The sequence below is a fragment of the Poecilia mexicana genome, unplaced genomic scaffold, assembly GCF_051168715.1.
Source record: "Poecilia mexicana isolate PSO_F unplaced genomic scaffold, ASM5116871v1 scaffold_17, whole genome shotgun sequence".
NCBI lineage: Eukaryota > Metazoa > Chordata > Actinopteri > Cyprinodontiformes > Poeciliidae > Poecilia > Poecilia mexicana.
This window is the reverse complement of record NW_028263386.1, coordinates 28185699-28209984: the sequence shown is the minus strand read 5'-3', so window position 1 is coordinate 28209984 and position 24286 is coordinate 28185699. Positions and strand designations below refer to the sequence as shown.

General features: G+C 38.8%; 2 protein-coding genes across 2 annotated transcripts in view; both read right to left on the bottom strand.

The window, feature by feature from the left end:
• Window positions 1-6835, bottom strand: part of LOC106908136 (3',5'-cyclic-AMP phosphodiesterase 4C-like) — a 342471-nt gene extending 335636 nt beyond the window's left edge. The window contains exons 1-2 of the mRNA XM_088014993.1: window positions 5720-6835; window positions 4414-4637 (exon numbers count right to left, since the gene is read on the bottom strand). Coding sequence (XP_087871119.1) covers window positions 4414-4637; window positions 5720-5758 — 263 coding nt within the window. The 5' untranslated portion in view covers window positions 5759-6835. The remainder of the gene's footprint in view (window positions 1-4413; window positions 4638-5719) is intronic.
• Window positions 6836-6930: 95 nt separating this feature from the next.
• ifi30a (IFI30 lysosomal thiol reductase a) lies at window positions 6931-13239 on the bottom strand. The gene is made up of 7 exons (XM_014978880.2): window positions 12997-13239; window positions 10778-10963; window positions 10622-10696; window positions 8159-8245; window positions 7925-8077; window positions 7248-7316; window positions 6931-7157 (listed from the first exon to the last, which is right to left on the bottom strand). The coding sequence occupies exons 1-7, from the start codon at window positions 13129-13131 to the stop codon at window positions 7089-7091; spliced, it is 774 nt and encodes a 257-aa protein (XP_014834366.1). The 5' UTR covers window positions 13132-13239; the 3' UTR covers window positions 6931-7088.
• Between the last annotated feature and the right edge of the window lie 11047 nt (window positions 13240-24286).

The window sequence follows — 24286 nt, the reverse complement described above, 5'->3', positions numbered from 1 at the left end:
TCACTTAATTGACTTTATGTTCATTTGTTTATTTTATTTATTTATTTATTTTCTTTGTGAAGTGGATTTCTTTATCTGGGACCTGAGTACAAATTTCGCACCACAAACTCCCAAAGTGGTATGACAATAAAAAAAAAAATCCTTGAATCCTTAAAGTTAAGTTAATTAGTAAATATGTATATATAAAATTATAGACCTGAGCTATGGGCAGGAAACTGTGTTAAGAAAAGATGAAATGGTGAACATATAAACAATTTATGGATAAACGAATGGATAATAAAGATCAGAAGAGGATAAGACACAAAGGACCAGTTTCTTATGAGTAGTCACTATCTTGCATGCAGCGGATATCTCCACTGGAAAAAAAAAAAAAAAAAAAAAACATCTCTGATTTACTATAAAATACTGGCAGCTTTTTTTTACAGTGTATCTCACCTTCACTTTGGTGAGATAGAGATTAGCTTTCCAACTGTACTGTATGTGTAGTATCTAAACATTATTATGTAAAACAGCGCTGATATGCTGAAAGGCCCCTTTAAAGAGCAGCTGAGCTGGCCAATCAGAATGCAGATCTCTTCATAGGAACGATAAGTTCTCGATGTTTTCTTTTTTTCTGAAACTATATTCAACTATAGACATTTTTATTTAATGAGCATCATAAACATCTGATGAATAAGCACAAACAAAAACAAAACTATAATGGAATCAAATAAAAACAAACAACTTTTTGATATTGAATTTTTTTTTTTTTTTTTTGTTTCCCCACCCCAACTTTAACTGATCTAAAGATAATCCTGGACTCAAACCGATTCAGACCCTGAGGCACATCATCATTTCTGTCATGTGGATAACGTAGGCAGAGGTGAGGCCTTTGCAGTTCGACTGAGGTTTAGGGACAGAGAACAGAGAGTACCTTCGTATGAAAACCCTCTGGCTTGGAGATAAGGTCATTCAAGTTCATCAAGACGCAGCTTCAGTATGTCGCATTGAGAGCAAGAGGTGATGCTTTTCATTTGTTCCACAAAAATTACATTACAGAGACATTTTTAAACTCTGTTTCTGTAGCTTTTGAAACATTTCCTTATAGTTTATAGAGCTATAAGAAAAAGTTTGAAATTTCTTTCAAACTTTTAATCCATCCATATGTGAATATGCATGTGAATGGGTGAATTACCAAATGTAGTGTGAAGTGCTTTGGGTTCCCCTGGTAGGCATTCACTATCAGAATCAATAATATATTTGCAACATAGATTATTTTTTCTATTGAGTTATTATGATTATTCTTGTTTTTTTAAGAACATTTATCTTGGCCCTTACATGTCTGTGTGGATCATTGACATTCTGTCCAATCAGATTTCACTCTCTGTGGGTTGCCATGGGCAGCCTAATCTGCCCACGGCCTTCAGAACTGGTACAGAAGGCCTCCAAAAATATTTTGCATTGTTGTTGTAATTTCTTCTTAAATATAGTGCAGAGTCAGATAAAATATACATTGACTGGTAAAAGTTTTATAAAAACTGGAGGTTGGAAACCGACCATAGAGTTTAAATGGATGTTTTTCCAATTAAACAATCCTAAACTCAAAGGATGTACAATTGTTGTGTCTACTTGCTGGATTTTCCATCTCCCTGTAACACAATCTCTTTAGCTGAATCCATAATATCTTGTCTATAGAATAGTAAAGTTACAGGGTCTATGTTTCTGGGATTTCACAGCTTCCTCAGGAACACTTTCTCTGGCGCCCGATCAAACGTCCTCAAGCAGTTTATACACAAGAGAGCACAAGGCTGCCCCCTGCTAGCCAGGGCAACAGTGAAAGAATTTTTAGTTCACAAACAACTCTATAGTTAGATCTAAAGCAGAGCTACTACATGCCTACCGGTGGCTGCATGGACCTCAGTCTGTAGGATTTCTTGTCTGATTGCCTCCAAGTACTTCTAAATAAGACTGTAACACACACTTCTCTTCATCTATTGTTTGTAGCAGAAGAACAACAACATATGGCTGATAAATCAGTTTTTCTGGGATGCTGTAGAACATGGCTTCACTGAGCTTCAAACCAAACAAACTGCTGACAAGGACAAAGCAGGAATGTCTGTTTTATAAAGACCTGGAGGTAGAGACTCAGCTGCAACACATCCGACCCAGTGCTGGGCTAGAGACTGTTCCTAAAATAAAATAAAGGGGCTGCACAGTGGGGCAGTTGGTAGTACTGTTGCATTGCAGCAAGAAGGTCCTGGGTTCAATTCCTGGCCCGGGGTCTTTCTGCATGGAGTTTGCATGTTCTCCCTGTGCATGCATGGGTTCTCTCTGGGTACTCTGGCTTCCTCCCACAGTCCAAAACACATGACTGTCAGGTTAATTGGTTTCTCTAAATTGTCCCTAGGTGTGAGTGTGTGTGTGTGCATGGTTGTTTGTCGTGTCTGTCTCTGTGTTACCCTGCAACAGACTGGCGTACTGGCGTCCAAGGTGTACCCCGCCTCTTGCCCGGAACGTTAGCTGGAGATAGGCACCAGCAACCCTCCTGACCCCACTAGCGACAAGGGTGTATAGAAAATAGATGGATGGATGGAAAATAAAATAAAATAACCTGATGATTTAAGTAATGATTAATATTGAATAATAATAATTAGAGTTCAGATAATGCTGTGAGGAACTGATGACCTGTTCATGACTCCCTGCAGGGATCAGCTCCTGTCAAAGAGGAAGGAACTGAGCAGAGTACAGATGGAGGTGTCTCTGCTGTAGGTAAAGACTAACTTTGTGAAGACACAGTGACCTGAAATCACCAGGAGAATTGGATCTCTTTATCTTTAAGTTCTGGTAAGGATTTCTGGCTTGGGAAATTTCTCGTAGAGAATTCCAAGTAACTCCATGTTTCCTCTGCAATTGTTTTTTTTTAGCTTCAGTTTGATTCCCATTAAACAGCAAACCTTGATGAAAGTGTCCAGTGATAAAACATTGCCTTCGTCACAGAACTGAGTCATATCTGATACCTGTCATACCTGCTATCAAACAGACCAGGTTTCATTCCCGCAACACATAAACACAAGATAACGATGGGCACACACACACACACACACACACACACACACACACACACACACACACACACACACACACACACACACACACACACTGTTTAAAGACAAGGGGCCAAAACCACAGGAAGGTTTGAAGCAGTAGTTTCACTCATGTTTTGGCAATAATCAGAATTTACTTTGGCTATTTTTTTCCACTGATGATTGTTTTGAAGAATGATTAATGCCTCAAGCATAACTTTGTTCAGGCTAATTATTTTCCTCCATATCTTAAGAACACCGGTTATTATTGTGCTCAGCCCAATACCTTCTTATTTCAAATGTTTGATTATTCAGAAAGACAACAGCACTGTCTGAAAGAGCAATTCACATAAAAAGTTGCAAAAGTGTTCACAATCTTGGATTTTTTTCACATAATGTTACACAATATCCAAAACTCCAGTATATATTTTTCTGGGATTTTCTGAGATTTTCTGTGACAGACCAACACAAAGCAGTGTAACATCATTATACTCCAGGAAAGTGAACTTCTGCAGCCTCTAAGAGCTTTTCTTCACAGACTGCCCTGTATTTAGCTCCATCTGGTCATCATCTCTGACCAGCTTTGCTGTCCAGACTACTGATAGTTTGGTCTTAGGGGTATCAGATTTTTAAAAAAAATCTGAAGGAGACACTTTTCAGACGCTTATTCTGTTTTTTCTTGTGCATTCTGCTCTATTGTCTCAACCACTGTAGTGAGCCAGGTTCTGGCTCTGGTTCTGCTGGAGGTTTCTTCCTGTTAAACAGGACTTTTTCCTCTCCACTGTCGCTACACGCATGCTCAGTATGACGGATTGCTGTATAGTCAGCGACACATGTTTGTCCAGGACAAGTGAATGCTGCAAGTCAATGACAAGCTGCTGGGTTTTTTTAGAGAGAAATATTTTAAACTTACTTTGAATAATGAACTGAGCTTAATGAACACATTCATTGTGTGTGATTGAACTGAAATTATTTTTTAAAATGTCAGGTGAATTAACCTATATAACTAAATTGAATTGAATTGAATTGAACTGAAAAAAAAATCTAAATTATTCCACTTGATAGCACCACTACTTATTGGATTATTGCATAAAATCCCAATAAAATACATTGAAAGCTTTGATTCTAACGGAAGAAAATGTGAATATGTTTAAGCTGTGTATATACTTTAGGAAGGCATTCCATTATGAGTAAAGTTTGGATTGAGAAAAACTTCAGTGAGGACCCTTAAACAGGATTAGATTGTCTTGCTGTTGAAAGTGTAAAATAAGCCTGTGAATTTACACATACATCCAAAGAAGAGAAGGAAATGAGTGGAATGTTGTTAGAGACATGAGAATCACCAACTCACCAGCTGGTTAGGGTCCCCAGGCTCCTGGAATGTCTGATGCTGCGTGTTGGAGGGGCTGCTGGCTCCAGCTGGGCCCCATCCTGTAGTCTCTCCTGTGCAGAGGGTCTGCAGGAAAGCCGTGGCAGCTGCACATTGCCTGAGAAGACCCTCTTCACGGCATATCTGACGTCAGGGTCCTGGAGGAGCTCGACGCATGAGGCCGACTCTGAGGAGTCCCAGTGTCTCTGGACGGGACAAGACAAGCGTGTGAAAGGGGCGAAGGGGGAATTCCATGGGGTCACTTTGGTCACAACTATATGTGCTAGCTTTGATCTAAAGAATTAAGGCTGATCACTAAATGCCAAACTGAAACCAGATGCTCTATGAAAACCGATTTACAAACTACTTAAGAAAAAATATAGTTTCCATCTTGAAAACTCTTCAGAAAATAAAACTCACCATTCAGCTGTTCACTTTGATTCTGTTGTTTCGAATTTTTATGACTAAAGACAATAAATTACATTTTTAAGTTTAGAAAACAAAAACAAACAAAAAAATGAACATTCTACAATAAACTGAGCATGTAAAAAAAGCAGCTGCAGGATTATCCCGATTTCATAAATTAGGAAGTGTTTCAACTTTCAATATAAATATTTAGAAAATCCAGGAAAATACTGTATTTTACATATTACAATAGTTTCAAAAGGTAAGCAGTAAACAGAGACGGTTTTGTGTCGAGCCTTTCAGAAGACCGGTCCGGCGTTATTTTTGGAAGTCTTATCTGATTTCAGGTCCTGAGACCCCCACGCTCCTGCCTCAGACACAATAGGAGCTTCTTACACAGATCCAGAGTTCAGGATTCAGCTTTCAGGGCAACTTTGTCTTAGCGCGTCAGCGCCGGGGGGCCGCAGATAACCTGTGTTTCTGGCTGTGTCCCATGACCCTATCACTTCATCTGCTTGAATGTTTCACTTTTCCATAAACAACTGTCAACTTTCTTCACCAACACTGAATAAGATGAGAATGACAGGAAGCTAATCAGAAAGGGATTGTGACTTTTAATTATTCATTTAAATCGAGACAGTTTGATTCCTCATTACTGTTGCCTATTTTGACTACAAAAACTTTTTTACTCAAAGCAGAAAGCTGAGCAGGTGGCTTATAACTATTAAAATACAGTTAAATGCATAAAAAAAATCCTGTTGTAGTTATTAGATTAAGTTTCTTTTTAGCTAAAAATAAAAAAGGAGAAAGTATCCTAGTATGTGTCCTTGCATGCAAATGGATTTAAAAGTTGTCTTCTATAAAGCTTTAAATGTTTTCCTACCTCTGTAACGTAGAAAAGTCTGGAGTTATTTCTTCTCATACTTTTGGCCACTCTGTCATGGGAACAGTTGAGCTTGGAAGGAAATGCCAAAGAGGAGGATGCAGGAACCCCATTTAAGATCAGATAGGAGCTCGTCTGTGGCACCAATCCATCTTCTGACTGTCACTCAACACGTCACGCTTTCCCCGCCTCCTCAGCTGTCAGCTTGTACCGCTGATAAACACCTAACACTTGTGTTACCACTTTTGGCTCGATGCTTCACGGCAGCAGCTCTCACACCATGACTTTATCAGGTCCCTAACATGCAGACATTCTTTCTTTAAAAAAAAGTGGATTATTTTGTGAAAAAAAGAAAGCATAGAAAAACCTCATGACCTGCATGACAAGATAACATTCATACGTGTCTATCTGATGGCATGATCTCTTGATATCAAGCACTGGTCCTACAGGTTAGGCTCCTCACAGACATAGGTTTCATAAGGCAAGGTGATATTTAAAATTATGCTTTATTTTTTCTTCCACTAGTCTTAGTTTTGAGTTTCTGCTCACGTGTGTATGTGTTGAACTTTAATGACCCCGCCTGCTTCTGACGCGTACCCACATGAAGCAGTTTGAAAAGCAAATACATAACAAAGGAGAATGTCAGCTCAAACTTATTAGACTCTAACTGACTGTCTTTGGATTCTCTGCTACTTTGTACTTGTATTATACATTAAAATCTGTCATTTTTTATTTAACATTTTATAAAACTTTATAATCAATGAGGATTATTTATATAGCACATTTCAGCAACAAGGCAGTCCAAAGTGCTTTAGATCATGAAAACATAAAGACGTTATAGTCACCAATTGTGAAACCACTAAAAAAAAACTGTCAACTGCCATTATCAAAATCATCAATACATATCACATATGTTGAATGTTCGTTATCACAAGTCAATAGCAGCTCTGATCAGGTGGCCTTCATTTAATAGCTTAGTAAAGCAGTAGACTATGGTGGTTTAGAAGGAAAGCGACTAAATCACTATTTTAAGATAGAGTAGCAACTTCTTGACCTTTACCTTGAATGCAACTTAGCGTATGTATCACTCTAGGTAGGCTGGCTAAAATTGACTTGTACAATATGGTGCCTCCTACTGGCCATGGAGAAGAGAGTGGGATACCAAAAGAATCATCTGCTTTGTTTAAGTGAAAAAGCACCAACAGATCAGATTTCAGATATTTTGGAAAGGTTTTATTTATTTGTGCAAGTTTTAAAAATGAAGTGAACAGAATCTTCCATGTTTTTTTAGAGACAAAATGAAAAAGATACAAAGAAAACCAATATTTCTGAGTGTTCAGTTGAGAGACTGCAGCATTGAGCTGCTTCTTCATTCATTGTGGCAGTAACTTTTGTAGTGTAGTTTCTGGCTCCCTCCACAGGCAGCAGGTTTTGTTCCCTGAAAGTAACCGAGAAACAAAAACAAAACATGTTAATTCACTGTAAGAAAAGAGAGGATGAAGAGTCAGATCAGAAACATTAACTGTACCTTATACATGGAGCAGACCAGTGTGAACAAGGAGGACATGGCCTTTTCCTGTAGGTCTTCTGTATGCACCTATTAAAAAAATAAATATAATTTTAAATAAACTCTAGAGTCTGGCTTTAAAATAGATGAATGCACTAGGTCAATCAGAACTAAGAAATAGAAGCTTTCCACAATAACCCAGTGGAGAGCAAGTTTAGCTCTTAAGCATCCACAGACCCAGCACTGCAGCAGGCCTGGAAGACCCGTGTCCTGCAGCTGTTAGATGAATAGACATAATGAAGAGCAACCAGGCACTGGCTGCTGGGGCGCAGAAAATACGGCCACCATCTTGGAGCGATTGTCCACCCTACTTGGCTAAACCAAAACAGCAGAAGATGCCGCAGCACTTTGCGGGATGAAAACAAAAATTTGTGTGTTCGAATGGCCTAGTCAAAATCCAGACCTAAATCCAATAGAAAAACAATGGAAAGACTTGAACACTGCTTTCCAGAGATTATTTCCAATCTGACTGAACTTGAGCTATTTTGCAACAAATAAGCGGCTCTTCCTTTCAGCTGCCTTGAGGCAGAGACACTATCTGTCTGGTAAAGTTTTATGAGTTGCATCAAACTACTGGCTTCAGAACTGATTGACTTTCTTTGGTTATCCATAAAATCCTGGACTTTTGAAAGGCATACCCCATTGATGGTGATCCAGGGCACATACTGGTGGGGAGGGTTCAACGCCTTGGTCTGTAAGGCATTCTGGTGCATCAACTGCATTCCCATGTCTCCATTAACACAGCTCATTACTTTGTCCATGCTCAGATCAGGGGCGTAGACTTTCAGACACTACAAACAAAAAATAAAATTTACTGACGAGAACAAAAACAGCCGAGCTAGAGAAACATTCACTCAGAAAAACCTGCTTACACTTTCAGCTGAGCCGATGACATCAGCAGAGGACTCCATGCAGAAGATGATTGGGAAAGCCATATCAGTCATGTTCATTATACAAGTCTAGGGAAAGTAGAGGAACTAATTCATTGGTGAAGTACAACTCTGCTGAGTAACAGAAACAGCATTAGTAACAATGTTCACCTTTAAGCCTCAATTGTATTCCTAAAATATTTTCCAATAATGGTTTTAGAAACAACCTGAAACAGTGAACATAACACTTTCCTGTGATTCCTAAAATGTTTATTCACTGATAAATCTCTGAGCTGTTTAGGTTATTTTTCCAACAACATTGGGACAAAACTGACTGATGAATAATCAACATACCAGATGTTCCAAAGTACATGAAAACCAAAATTATTCATCGTCCTGGCTGATAAAAAGGTTTCAAATTATTTAAATAAATTAAAAAAAAAAAAAAACGTAAAAGAAAAAAAGAAGAGCACCATTTTTAAAAAATATGATTAAATAAATCGTAAATTATTTATGTTATTTAGATTTTTTAATGTAAAAATGTTAATTGGCAAAGCAGCAGTTATACGGAAAGCGTATAACTTTCCGTATAAGTTATATAATTGTTCAAAAATTATATAAATACTCTATCAAATGTCCAGATGAAGAAAAGACAAAATAAATATGAATAAAATCATTTTTATAGAGGGCTTATTTAGTTAACTATAGCTTTATTTATGTAGTTGAAGATGTACTTATTTTATTTATCTATTTATCTTAATTATTAGAGTTAAAATTAAATTAAATAAATCATGAAATAGGTAAAGTAGCTTTACTAAGTAAGTCTCACAAAATAAAACACCAAAATAAAACACCTGTGACAGGTGACCCTACTGTCACACAGACCTGAATGGTACGGTAATTGTTTTTTGTTTATCCTTAACATTAGTTTAGATATTAATTAGTGAATAGTTTAGATTTTTATTTTTTTAAATTATTTTCATTAGCCTGACTCTTTAGTTGACTATTTGCAGTGCACACATTTAGTTAACTTTATTTGTCAGTTCTTTATATTTTTGTTAAATGCAACAAATTGATTTCTTTGAGTTACCAGTTTCCTTTGGAGCTGCTGCTGGAGGGTCACAGAAGAGCTCCAGCTAATTGATGTCCTTATATGGCTGGCAAACCTCCTCAGCGTTTGCCAGGGGATGAGAAAATTTGGTTTTCTTTAGTTTAATTTGACCATTTCTTTAATGTTTCTTCTATTTGGCAGTTTCATTCTAATAGTGTTTATTTAATTTAAAGATTTGGTATTGTATTGACTAGTATTTGTTCTTGTATGTTTAATTACAAGACATGAGGGGAACATCAGACCACGACTGACACACATATGTGTGTCAGTCGTGGTCGTGGTCTGATGTTCCCCTCATGTCTTGTTTGTTAGGTCAGTTTTGTGCTTGAGTTCTTAGTGTTACTACCCAAGTTGTAGTTTGTTATCGGTTTGTTATCGGTTTTGGGCCCAATTCTTCATTGTTTAACTATTTTTGAACTTTTTTGTAATAAATTAAGATTATTTGTAGAATCCATTCAGATTCTCTCTGGCTGGTCTATATAAGAACCCTCACACACCATTATAAAATGTATAAATAAATAACGAAATAAATGAATAAATTTTGAAATAAAACAAATAAATACATAAGTAAAGCTGTGCTCTTTTAATATGCATTTTGTCTTTATTCTATAGGGACATCATTTAATTGAATATTTATTAATGACATTAAAAACATAAGTATATTTATGTATTTAATTTTGAATGAAACAGCTCTCCATATGGTCAGACCTTTGCTGTATTTGAACTGGTATACTGACAATTTATCTTTGGTGATGAGCTCTGAATGTTTCCAGGATGGAAGGAATCCTTGACATTACCCTAATCTTTTGCTTCCTGCACAGGTTTTCTGTGAAATGCAAGTCACTCCCAAACTTTACCATATAGAAACATGCTGGTGGAATTAAAAGATTGCTTTAAACCAAACCTGCCAGGGTTATGAATGTATAATATTTTATAACATGAATGCCCAGCCTGATTGGAGCCTCATTTAGAGGAAATATATTTTTGATTCAATATTCAACCTTTTAGATGATCTGGGAGTAAAATGAGCCGAGTTAATTAGTAGTGCTATAAGTAAGTGAGGGAAAGTTTGGATGATTTCTTTCAGTCAGCTGAACAGCAACACACAGCAACATGTGCAGGAGGGGCAGTGCTGCGTTACTCTAAGCTCCACACAACCAGAGGAAACTGACTTTGTTTGACTTCTCATTGAAAATATCCTGACAGTGCAGGAGGGTGGTGAATCTGATACCCATTGCCCCATTCAGAGCCTTGGCCTTTACATATTAAATAATCAAATGAATAAAACACACAGTATTCACACCATAACCCTAAAGTCTGTCTGTCTACAGCAGATTCCATGGCTCTGTGATTACCTCTATCATGTTCCCCAGACACTCCTGTTTCCCATGCTGGCACTCATAGGTATACTTCTGAGCGACAGGTGTCTCCTGCCGTGGTGAGACAATTAAAATCCTTCACAAAACAGACAAGTTTTACATATGAAATATTTCTACTAAGCAGCTGCTTACCTGTGCATTTCCATAGGGTACCAGAGTAACAGACATGATGTCGAGCAGCAGGTAGGTGGGGAAGAGCATCTCAGTGAGGAACTTCCTGCAGCCAGGACACAGGCTCTCATAGTATAGCCCAACCTGGACTGGCTCTTCGGTCTGACGGCTCCTCCTGAAGTCAGACTCCAGGCACTGCTTCAAAACCTGCAGCAAGACGGCCAAGGCAGAGGAGTCTCAATCTGGGCGAGAATGTCTGCAAGCACCTGCTTTGCTGCTCTGGGCATCAAGGTTTAAAGGCTACACATTACAGCTTCAGTTTAATTTGAGAATTATGTAGACTTTGATTATTAATTTCTTAGTAATATTTTCCACAGATTTGAATATGTTGTAGAGATTCAGGAAATGTAAATAATTAATCTTTCACTTGCAGCACAGTTAATCAGGGCGTTCCTTAGGGCTTGGTGCCTGGAACTATCGTCTTAACTTTACGCATCCTTCCAGTAGGTGTGGATGATCACACCTGACACAGATGTGACCACTGGCATCTGTGTCAGGTGATCCCACACCTGACACACAGGTGTGTCAGGTGTGGGATCACCTGTGTCAGGTGACCCCATTTGACACTGTGTCAGGTGGGATCACCTGACTCAGATGCCAATGGTCACAGAGAATCTGAATTACTGAAGAGAAGTTGAAGTTTTGAAGGTAGTTTATTAGACCTGATATCACTAGACCAATATTTAACAGTATCAGTGCAGCCCTACACCACAACTAATACCAATTTCACTGTGTTATTTTGGTTTGATCAGGGGTCATTATTGCTCAGATTTTGTAAGAGTCAATGGGCTCAAACGAGGCGAAATTAAATTTCACATCCATTGTTGTGAGTAATTACCTTCATTATTAATAAAAAAATGCTTAATTACCAAGAAAAATATATTTATAAACTACAAATATGTACATGAGCATGAAATGGTTTATTTTGGGCTACTAAATTAGTAAAAAGTTAGTGGTAAAAAGCTGAAAGAAACAAGTAGGTGAGTGCATAGATCTTTAGATTATATTATTATTGAAAAGTCCTTTTAATTCAGGAACTTCATCATCAAGTGCAACACGCTATATAGATTAATTACACACAGATCAATATTTGAAAGCCCTTATTTCTGTTAATTATGATGATTTTGCTCTTACAGTTATTAAAAACATGACATTTAGGATTAAAATATTACATCAGATCAACAAAAAACATAAGCTGAATTGAACCTCTACAGAGTTTAAACAGTGTCCTCATCCTCAGCTGCATCGGTTTGGCTCAAAATAACTCACAGGAAATGCTTAGTCACTTTTAAAGATGTGGTATTCATTTTATCCTTTATTGTAAATGCCAGAAAACACCTGGTTTATTTGCGGTATCATGTGATCGTCACAAAATCATGTGGTTTTTTTGTCAGTCAGACCTTTTGGCTGGTATTGGATGCGAGGTGTTCACCAGTTTCTAGAAATGTTTACCAAAATGCAAAAGGCTCACACTGTCATGGTTTATGTTTGATATCATTTCCCTTCTTCAACCTGATATTGTCATATTATTTGTAAATGTATGTAAACATATAAAAAAAAATCAAACAGGAACCAAATATGAATGCTAATGTTTTTAGTGGCAGAACAGAACCAAGGTGTGGATTTCCATCCTGTTTAGTACCGGTTTCATTAATTGACACAATGGCAGCATTTATGAGTTTGATAACCACATTTATATTGTTTAGAATTTTAGAGGATTTCTTAACTTTTCAAACTTAGAAAACTTGACTGTGATGTTTGTCTGTGACGCTGTAAGGCTGACAAAGGCTGTCCTGTTTTACTTCCTCGTTTTTTTTAGTTTTTTTTTTAGATATTTTCTCCCTCAGGTTATTTTACTAAGAACTTCCTCTTTGACTTTATGACCTTAATAAAAATAATGAACACTTAAAATTCTTGAGTTGCATAGATGTTAAGCAGAGACCAAAGGGCGAAACACGGATGTCTAGAGTCATAAAAAGCTAGCAAGAACCGGACACCAAGCTGAACAGTTGTCATGGCTTCGTGTTGTTATCGAGTCTGTCACTGTTCTTCGACTTAGGATAAATGCCGATAGGGTTAGTTGTCCCTAAGGCAAAAATTTCATAAGTGTTTCTTTTTGTTCTTTGCAGCAGAAAAAAGCCAAAAGCAAAACAAGTTTTAGAGAAGAACTAAAAGCTCACCCCACACTGAACAGCTGAGTCTAAAGATGAGCACCACTTTGCTGGAGGTTGGAGGCATGACGAGGTGGGGAGAGAGCAGTAGCCGAACGGAGCGCTGATCCAAATTGCCAACAGGAGCGGGAGCAGAAGCCTCATCTTCAGTTGTAGCCAAAGTCTTTTCGTAACTCTACTCACACTATTTTCCACAGCTCAAACCTGCGACCGAGTGGCCTGTAACTTTTCCTCTTTAAATACAGCTCTGGCGCTTCCTCGTGAAGGCTTCCGATTATTTGATTGGCTGCAGCACAGTCACTACAGCATCATTTGTAACTAGCAGAGAATCAACAAGCCTGACCTCCCTGCTGCTGTTCTGAAGAAGTGAGAATTCCCCAAGAAAGAGCAAATTTCCATAATATCTATAAATAGCTTGGTCGTCTTGCATGCAGTGGCGGAGCCAGACTTTTAAAGTTGGGGGGGGCCAAGGGGGGGCCAGGACTACCTCTGGAGGGGCAAAAGGCAAGATTTCACTGCAGAGGCAACTAAAATCAATCAATAAAAATATCCTTTCTGAATATCATCTCATGGACACTGAACTAAATGTGTCTTTCTGACCAGGAGCTGACAGCGTGTTGAAGAGTGATGGACAGGACACCTTGGTTAGGAATCTCATTGCAAATCTTTAGTTGAAATGGCACCTTTAACTCCAGTCTCCAGTACAGAACAGAGAAAACTAAAGACAATGCAACGTTGTTTTAGTCCATTTATAGTCTAAACAGAGGAGCCATCAGTTTATTTTGAGGAAATAAATAAAGGTGCAGAAGTTAATTAGATCCATGCGCAGTCCGCTGCACAACCTATGCGGCGCCACTGCGAAGAATTAAACTTAACTCGCCCTGCAGTTTTAACAAATGGAGTTGAAGATGTTACCCTCCAGCACCCAGAAGGAGAGCGATGCACAGAAGGAGCACGGCAGATGTAACATCTGTCCGTTTTGGAGAAGCGAAACCATGCAAAAAATAAAAATAAAAAATCCTGGTAAAAACGCACGCCCGAACCCTGCACAGGGTTAAAAAGAAAAAAAATCTCGCAGAGTTCAATTGTTCGGTTTGGTTCATACAGATCCAAATGTCGATGAACCAGCGCAGATTTCTCTGCAGATGCAACCAGGAAGAATTTGTGAAGCTGTGCGTTCAGACCGCAGCGGGTGAATTAATGGTAATTTAGGTGGAGTCGCTTAATTTCATTTCTGTCCAGACTGTGATCAAGCGCAGCTGACACTTGGTGCGCAGGCAGTTTCAACTTTACGCACAGAGAACAGAGGACATCGTGGAGCTCATTATTAATCATACTAAGAACAATATCTGTCAGAGAATCACCTCTGATCTGGACGCTTTAACGAACCAGAGGCTTTGGAGCGTGTAGCGCAGCTGATCCGCTTCTGCGGGGGTTTTCTCCCGCAGGCCGAAGGAAGTGATCAGGAAACGATCAGAGTTCTGTCGTCTTCTAATCTCGTCATTTCGTGAAATGTTACCTGATTTCAAAAACAGTCTAGCAGAGAAATACTAAATGTTTCGTTTGATTACTACAAATTGGAAATAAAATTATTTTTTTCTTTGACGGACAACGAAAAATCTCCAGCGCCACCTCTGCTCCAAACTACGAACATTGTCGGCCCCTCTTCGTTTTTTTTTTTTTTTTTTTTTTGTGGAGGATCAGTAAATAACTTCTTGGTGTTTTACAACCACCAGCTATGAAAGGCTTTAGCCTTTGAGTTGAACCACAGCGCAGCACATTTGAAACATACAGGAGAACAATGTCAGCTCGTTTTTATGAGTACAAGTATAAAGGAGGCTGGTATCGCGCCTGATGTAAATCTATTTATTTATGTCATCACATGGACTTATATAAAGTTTTATACATTTTCTTTTCATATATTTATTGTTTTTCTTCTTTAGATATTAGGTTGGCTTAGAATGATTCCAAATAATGTACAGGAATGACCTGGTGCTGTTACATGTCAATAATCAGGGGGGTGGCACTGGGGGGTCCAATCAGATGACAGGGGGGGCACTGGCCCCCCCTGGCTCCGCCTCTGCTTGCATGTTTACACTTCCTCAGTTCCATGCAGTTTTAATGACTCAGCTGTTTTCACTGAACGCAAAGTAATTATCTAAATTAATCTTAATATTAATAATCTTTTGAATCAAATTGTAAAACTTGTATGAGTCAGCTGAATTCTGATTACTTCACTGGATGGGTTAAGTTTTAAGTTGTGAGTGCAGCATGCAAGTCACTGTCACATGCTTATATCTCAGCTTACTTCCTCATTCTACAGATGTTGGTCAGAGCAATCATAAAACTTAAAGAAAAATCTCTTCACAAACCATAGAGCATTACAGTGATCCCTCGCTATAACGCGGTTCACCTTTCGCGGTCTCGCTACTTCACGGAATTTTTTGTGCAGTTTTTGTCACAGTGCATTGTGTTCTGCGTCCTGAATGGCTAAACAGCAGGGCCGTGCAGAGACCAATAAAAGGGCAGTGCTCAAAAAAAAAAAAAAAAAAGGGCACATCTTACCGCATTCTAGGACAGAATATTAACAAAGCCTCTCAGCTTTCAGAGTTTAATAAACAATGATAAATTGTGAAATATACAATCAAAGCTAAGGTAAATCTCTATACAGAGCATACAACTATGCATATGTAAGCTATTTTATTAGTAGTTTCTTTCTGCAGGTCTATTTTGTTATAAGAAAGTATTGCAATATTCAAACCCGCAATTTAGCAAGATACGCAAATCAGAGCTGGCGTTTTAGCTCTGATTTACATATTTTGTCTTTAGAGAATTACACTATTACAAATGTAAACAAGGGCCCGATGCAACCTTTTAGTGGACTGTAATCTATAAAAAAAGAGCTGCCTGTTTGCTGCAGTGGAGATGAAGATGGTCCATTCAGGAAAGCAGAGCTGCATCAAACTTTAAGGTGGAACTGCAGAAAAAAAGAAAAAAACAAAAGCAAAAATTGAATGTCACTATGGGAAAAGCCTACTGAGTTTTGCTTAAAACTTTTTAAACATTTTAATCATACATTTGTCTCATGAAGGGAATTTTTTTGCAAAACAAACTTATTTGTGCATGTCAGAAATCTTTTCTTGATATTCTAAGTTTTTGTTTGACTCAAAGTTTTGCTTGTGATTCTCACATGACGTCATGAGCAGGACCTAAAATCACAACAAAAGATTTCTGATGTGTGCAAATAAAAGTTTATGTTTGGCAAATAACTTTTTAAGTTCACAAGACAAAAATTAGTTATTTAATTTTAAAAAAGTTTTTTAAACAAAACAATTTGTTTTTTAAAAAGAAATCATTACAATTCCAAAAGTTTTGATTACAATTTTATTTACATAAGTGAGGTTAGTTTATTTTTCCCATTGAATAACTGGGGAAAAAATATAACTACATACTCTGCGAACCAGACCCTAAACTTAAAGTCTGGGTTGAGTTTTTTCCCCTTCATTAATGAGATACACTTTATCTATCATGGTAATTCAGGGTGAGTTATTTTTAATTCTAAATGAATATCCTTGTTGGACTTTTATTTAAGTGCTATTCTCCTTCAAGATACATTTACTTAACACCAGAATAAATGCAATGTACATTATGGAGCAAAGGAAATTAGAAGATCCGACATTTATCCATTATGGAAATGATAAGTTTTGGAGGGGCGATGTGCCTCGTACACAGGGAAGAAGCTTTTCAGTTATCTAGCTTTGCTAGCAAAGTCGTTAGCTAGCAGCTAGCTAATGGCACAACAACAGCCTATTGTCTGTATGATAAAAATACTGAATCGATAGATAAGAGCAGTTTTTCCTCACCTGGCTGTCTCCTCCCCTCAGTAGTTCTTCAGAGAAAAGCAGACGCAGAGACCTGTCGGTGTCTGTTGTATTTCATTACCTCTCTGCTTAAACCGCTACTCCGTGCTGAAGCAGAAACGATACTACGACGTTTTCCGTCATCTGACAAGAAGCAGGTCTACTCCACTTTATTCACCAAAAACGTGTATATATATATATATATATATATATGTGCGAGAGGCAACTGCGTCATGCGTCACGGGCAAAAGGTCAAAGGTAACAAGGTGACCGGAAGGCTTATTATGTTGTACAAAAAAACAAAATAAAACAAAAAAATAATTTTAGTACATGTTATTATGTGTCAGAAGAGGGCTTAGAAAATAATAATACCAACAAAAAAACAAAAAACAAACAAAAAAATAAAATTTGACCAAAAGGGCACTTTGGGGCAAAGAGCAAAAAGGGCAGGTGCTCAAGCCCCCCCAGCCGCCCCCCCTCTGCACGTGCCTGCTGAACAGTCTCCGAGCTCCTTCGCTAAATGTGTGCCAATAACGTTACGGTATATAAATATAAGTAATACAGCTTAGCCATTCAGGAGATGAAAGCTGAAAACTTTGAATGCCTGCTGGAAAAAACTATGGCCAGAGCAATATATATATATATATTCTTGAGAATAGGGACAAAACAGGTCCTATGGATAAAGCATGAAATTTGAATAAAATATACACAAAATATATTTTTTTCAAATATCTAACTAAACTAACCTGGGTCATGTGAGCACAACAATGTATATTTTTCTTTTTTTTGCTGAATATTTTTTTATTTTAAACATTGTAGTCGGTGGATGATGCCTGTAAAAGCCCTTGTCCAGGAGCAGAACTCAATACATTCTTATAGTTTAAAACAATTAAAGAAATACTAAAATTATATATTATGACAATTAAGTATAAGTAGTCATATAAATAATTATAAAAGTATCGATAAATTGAATTAAAAATAATTTTTAAATATTTTCCAACTCCGTTGAAATTTGTCCTTAGTTTTTGTCAACACCGTCAGAAATGAAAAGAATGTAAAAAAATCAGGCATTATTGGGGGGCACCAGAACTTCTGAGGACCCCATGACGTTGTCTTTTCTCTTCCTTTGCTAGGAGGGCTAGTTAGCTACGGTTAGCTTCAGTTATTCTTTAGTTTTTTCTTCTGTTTTATTCCTAAGTTGTTTGTCACAACCATGATGTGTCAACTCCATAACTGACAATTTTCCAAATCTTTGATGAAATTTTGCGAAATAAGAGCTTAATTTTGGTATAATGTAAAGATTTCATGGACCTGACGAGCTACAATATGGCCTCCTTCAGAATAACATCATATAAATTGAGGTAGTTTGGCATTTCGTCAACTCCGTCAGAGTTTTTCTGACTCTTTCAGTGAAATTGTTGTCAAATCTCACTTAATTGTGCAACTAATTCATTTTAATGTATTTTACATGAATTGCATTACTTCACATGTACCAAGTTTTTCATTTTACTCACTAGTTTGTCACCACCTTTAGTTCTGTGTCAACTCCGTCATGCACTGTCAACTCCATCAGATGGACTTTTTCTTGTTTTTTGTTTTAAATAATATTTATTTTATTTCTTGAGAAGCATTTGTCTGTAAATTGAGTAAAAATATCACTAATGGGGTATTTTAAAAATCATTTTAGATTTATTTTTGTCAGATGGTGATGACAAAGTTTTGGGTCAGGTCGATTAAAAATGTAATTTTTTTTTAAAAATTCGCAACTGGGAGCCTGTACCTTAGCATCTTCATATTTTCTAAACATTATTTGTCATATTTGCATACATAAGGTTGAGAAATAATTAAAAAAAATATGGGAAAATTAAAACCGATTTTGTCCCTATTCTCAAGAATCACTGATTATATTGAAATCTTTTGTGATATACCAATTCAAAGTAACATAGTTGTGAAGTTAAAGGAAAATGACGAATGGTTCTCCATTTTTTTTTCCCCCCCAACCAATCTTCCTCACATCGAAGAAGTTTTGTTATGAAACCTTCAAAACAAAAACGGGAGATTTGGGATGTATCTTACTTTCGACAGAGTGAAATAATTACATATAAATAATAGTCTTTACCACCTATGTAAACTTTGCTGGTGAATGTAACACATAATATACGTTTTATAATATGTTTTGTTTTGAAAGTTTCCTAAAGACACGATGTAAGGAAGAAGAGGGAGATATCTATAAAGAGAGACGGATTCACTGCAGCACGGATGAATCTCACATCGGATTTTGGACTCGTCGGCTGAAAAACATATATATACGTTTTTCATATATATGTTTTTCATATATATATGAAAAAAAAAAATATATATATATATATAATTCAGTATTAATCATTATTTATTTGTGCCATTATTAATCTTTATTTATTAGTGTTTGTATAGTTATATAAATATATATTGATATTACTAAATAATTTATTAAATAAATTATGAACGGTTGTGTGCTTTGTAATATGCTCTTTATACATCGATATCAGAATATTCCATTCCTATTCTATTGTTATAGCCACTAAGCATATTTAAATATGATGAACTATGTATTAAAAACATACTTAAAAAATACAATTGTTTATAAATGTTGCTTTGATAGATGTTTGAATATGGTTTACAGTAACAAAAAAGTGTGTTATGATCGATTAAATCCGCTGATACATCATTGTGCCTGCTAAACACATAACGCTGAGTGGAGTGGAGTACCGCTCCAAGATGGCCGCCCTAAATCTCGTCAGCGACAATAGGCGAGAGCGGTCCATGAGGCATCTATCCTTATATTATGTCTATGGTGTCTTCAGTAAAGCTCACAGTTTTTACCAAATTCTATAGTCTAAATCTGCTCCTTAGTGGCATCTTTTCGGGGTTAGTACTGCCTCTAGTGGCATGGGGAGGTAATACAACTAATAATTACAGTAATAAATCAGAATACCGCAAATTATTTTTCTGTGTCAGGGGGGTGGGGGGTTCGATGAATGCGCATATGAAACTGGGGGGTTCGGTACCTCAAAAAAGGTTAAAGGTTAAGAACCACTGCTCCAGACCATTACTAATAAGACTTCTTGCATTCCACTGGAAAATAACTAACATAAAGAAGGGCCACCACTGCATGATTGAGGTTGAAAAGATTGTGTCTCATTTAATTTTTCCTTAATTGATTCCCAACTAACATTCTTACAGTCAAGATACTTTTGGGCTGCCTTCACTATTTGATTTTTTTCCATTTTTCTTTGTGTTTGAGCAGTGCAGTTAACAACTTCTACCATGAACAATACAAAATCCTCCTTTATCATGAGTAGAGTGTCGCCTTTAATCTTGCAGCATTCTGTACAATTAGATCCTTCTTTTTCTCCTCCAGACACTTTCTTTGGGTATTGTAGTAATTTGTAGACCATTAATTGAGGACTCTGACAACAGCTTATCTTTAGCCGGCAGGCATTTTTACTGAAGTGACGTTTACCGGACACCATACATATACATAACCCCCTTCTGGTACGGAGCGCCCAGAGGACCATAACACACCACATCTCCCCTTCCCCAAAGTAGTGATCAAATTTTAAACAAAACATGGACTACCTAACAGCATACAGTCTGTCTAACACTTACAGATCACTGAATATACTGAATACTGAAAATTACATACATAACATTTGGAACAGGTTTTAAATGTTCTGCATTATTGGACATAATCTTTGAGCCATGCTGGTGCCTTCACCTCCCTCCTTGGATGAACCCTTTTCACATTCTCCCCCACCCTCACTTCTGGTGTAGCTGTCTGTTCTGTGTCCCCCACATTCACTGTAGGGCTTTGAATGTCTGGTGCTGCTGTCTGTTTTGTGTCCCCCACATTCTCTGTAGGGCTTTGAATGTCTGGTAAGGGTCTGAGATGTGCCTTGTTTCTCCTCACCACTTCTGAATCGGTCTCCATGACATAGGAACGAGGAGTGTCTGCTTCTCTCAGCACCGTAGCCGTCTCCTGGGTGTTTGTAATCCAGACGCGCTGACCTGCTTTTAGCTCTGGCCTGACCTCCGCTCTATGTCTTTTGTTGTAGGCCAGTGTCTGTGCCTGTTTTAGTTCTTTGTCCTTGTCTGCAAATTTCTTTTGGTTTGGCCACTGTGGTTTAAGTTGACTGGGTGAGAGTGGCAAGGGTGAGCGCAACCTTCTGCCCATCAGGAGCTCAGCCGGTGAAGGGCCTTGATTCAGCGGCGTGACCCGGTATGCCAACAGGGCCTTGTATGGGTCGGTGTTCTTCTTCAAGAGGCTTTTCACCGTTTTCACTGCCCTCTCTGCCTCCCCGTTACTCTGAGCGAAGTATGGACTACTGGTGACATGTCTGAAGTCGTAGTCTGTGGCAAAAGAGGAGAAAGAGCTAGAGGAAAACTGAGGTCCATTATCTGTTATCAGTATTTCAGGCACCCCATGTCTAGCAAAAATAGATTTCAAGCCAGTAATAATTCCTGCTGACGTAGTTATAGATGTCTTCATTATTTCAATGTATCTTGAATAGTAGTCTACTACCAGTAAATAAGAGTCATTTTCCCAGTAAAACATATCTGCCCCAATTTTCTGCCAAGGCCGCTTAGGCAGCTCTGAGGGGATCATTGGCTCTGGGTGTAGCTGTTGGTACTTAATACATGTCTCGCACTGGCCCACAACTTTTGTAATTTGGGCACTCAGGCCTAGCCACCACACAGATTGCTGAGCCCTAAGCTTGCATTTGGATATCCCCATATGTCCCTCGTGCAGTCGGGCAAGCATTTCATTTTGTAATGTCTCTGGAATGACAATACGTCGTCCTTTCATCAAAAGATCACCATTCATGTATAACTCGCCTTGGTAAATCCAATAAGGCTTCAGCTGCTGTGACAGCTCCTCTTGTCGTGGCCAGCCTCTTTGGCACTGGCGGATCAGCTGACTGCAGATGGCGTCCTGCCGCTGATGGTCAGCTATCTGCTGGAGCTTGGACTGAGATGCAGGTAAGTTATCACGTACTGTGTTAATGAAAATCTGTACTTCCCCTTCCATCTGTGTTTCTTTTGCTGTCAGTGGATGCCTTATCGGGGCCCTGGACAGTGTATCTGCTGTGATGAGGGCCTTTCCAGGCACATGTACTATGTTGTATATATATCTAAGCAGTCGCAGCCGGAATCGCTGAATCCTGGGAGGTAAGTCATCCAGTGCTTTTGTCCCTAAGAGTGCGAGGAGGGGTTTATGGTCAGTTTCTATTGTGAACTGTACTCCGATGAGGTATGAACTGAGTCTCTCACAGGCCCAGGTGACGGCTAGTGCCTCTTTTTCAACCTGGGCATACCGTTGCTCTGTTTCGGAGAGGCTTTGGGAAATGTAGGCAACTGGACGCCACTGCATATTTTCCTCTCTCTGCATTAAAACTGCCCCAAGGCCAAAAGACGAGGCGTCCGCTGACACCTTTGTCTTGGCTTGTGGTCTGTATTGAGACAAGACTGTTGGTGATGCCAGCTCATTCTTGAGCTTGTCAAAGGTTGTCTGCTGCATATGACTCCAGGTCCAATCATTGTCTTTTACCAGCAGATCTCTGAGTGGTTTGGTAGAATCTGCAAAGTGAGGGAGGAATTTTGCAACATACGTCACCATCCCCAAAAAACGCCTAACGTCTGCTGCGTTCTGTGGGACAGGCATGCCTGTTATTGCTCTGATTTTCTCAGGGTCTGGTTCAATGCCTGCTGCACTGACTTTATGTCCTACAAACAGAACTTCCGACTGTGCAAAGGTGCATTTCTCATTTAGTGTTAGTCCTGCCTCTTGGAGTCGCGTCAGGACAGCTGTGAGCCGTTCATCATGCTCTGTTTCATTCTTTCCCGACACAAGGACATCATCTGCATGGCATATAACACCGTCAAGGCCGGCCAAGAGCTGGGACATGCGCCTTTGAAAATGTTCTGGGCCCGAATTTATCCCAAAGGGTAGCACATTGAAGCAGAAACGGCCAAAGGGAGTAATGAATGTTGTTAGTTCCCTACTTTCTTGTGCTAATGGAATCTGCCAAAAGCCACTCCGTGCATCCAATTTTGTGAAATATTTTGCACCATTTAGCTGTGCTAGTGACTGGTCCACGGAGGGAAAGATATGTCTTTCTCTGCACACACTTTCATTAAGCTTGGTAAGGTCGACACAAAGTCTAAGTTTGCCATTGGGTTTTGGGACTACCACTATCCCCGCACACCACTCAGTAGGCTTCTCTATCCTGGAGATGACCCCCATTTCCTCCATTCTTTTTAGTTCCTCCTTGACTTTTTCAGTTAAGGGTATTGGCACACGGCGAGGGGTTGTAAGGGCATAGGGGACAGCATCGTCTCTCAGCCGGATACGATAGTCACCTTCCAGTCTCCCTAATCCTGTAAACACCTTTGGGAATTTCTTTTTGAATTTTCTCGCCAGGTCCCCTTTCTCCTCCAGTGTGTCAATTTTTTCCATTCGCTCCACAAGACGTAATTCTGTAAGTGCTGGTAAGCCTAGCAGTGGCCTAGCCAAGCTATCAATGACAAACACTGACTGAGTGGACTTTATATCCTTGCTTTCAAGCCTGCATTGAATCTGACCTACCACTGATAGTCTGGTATTATTTGGGCCATACAGCTTTTTGTGGGTGTGCAATAGAGGGCTGTCTCTTCTGTAACTATACAGTCTGGTAAGAATGGCAGTCACTGCTGCCCCTGTATCTAGTTTAAAGGAAACTACTACTTCATTTAGTTTGATGTCTGAGTACCAGCCATTGCTGTCTGACTTCACCTCCCCTAAGAACTGACTGTCCTGATATAGTCCCTCTTCCTCTGTCATCTCGTGTACAGGCAACTTAGACTTGCAGACAGCAGCAAAGTGTCCTCGTTTGTGACATTTCCTGCATTCAGCCTCTTTGGCAGGGCAGTCTTTCCAATTGTGTGATGGAGCCCTCCCACATTTATAACAGGCAGACGATGTCGCATACCTGTTCGGTTTCGGTCTCTGTTGTGCACTGCCCTCTGTCTTGCGTGCAAGTGAAAGCGCATGCATCTCTTCACTGGGCTCCTTAATGGATACAGGCAGGGGCGGATCTACTGGGGTGGCATGGGGTGGCAGTTGCCACCCCAAACGAGAGCCTTGCCACCCCTGTTGCCACCCCAGCTAGCGACAATGAATTCAATAAATAGTTATGGCAAATCGGACATTAAGAGCATGAAACTCTTTTTCCGACAACATTGAATGCAACACAATGTAACCTGACACCTACTGCTAAGTAGCGGGAAGTGCGAGAGAAGGACAGAGCGCGAGGCAGCATTGATGGATAAATGTTACTGGACTGGACATTACGTGATTTATTGTAAGTCACATGCGCCATTGCTGTCCATTGAGTCAGGAATATCGGTGGTCAGGAAAATAC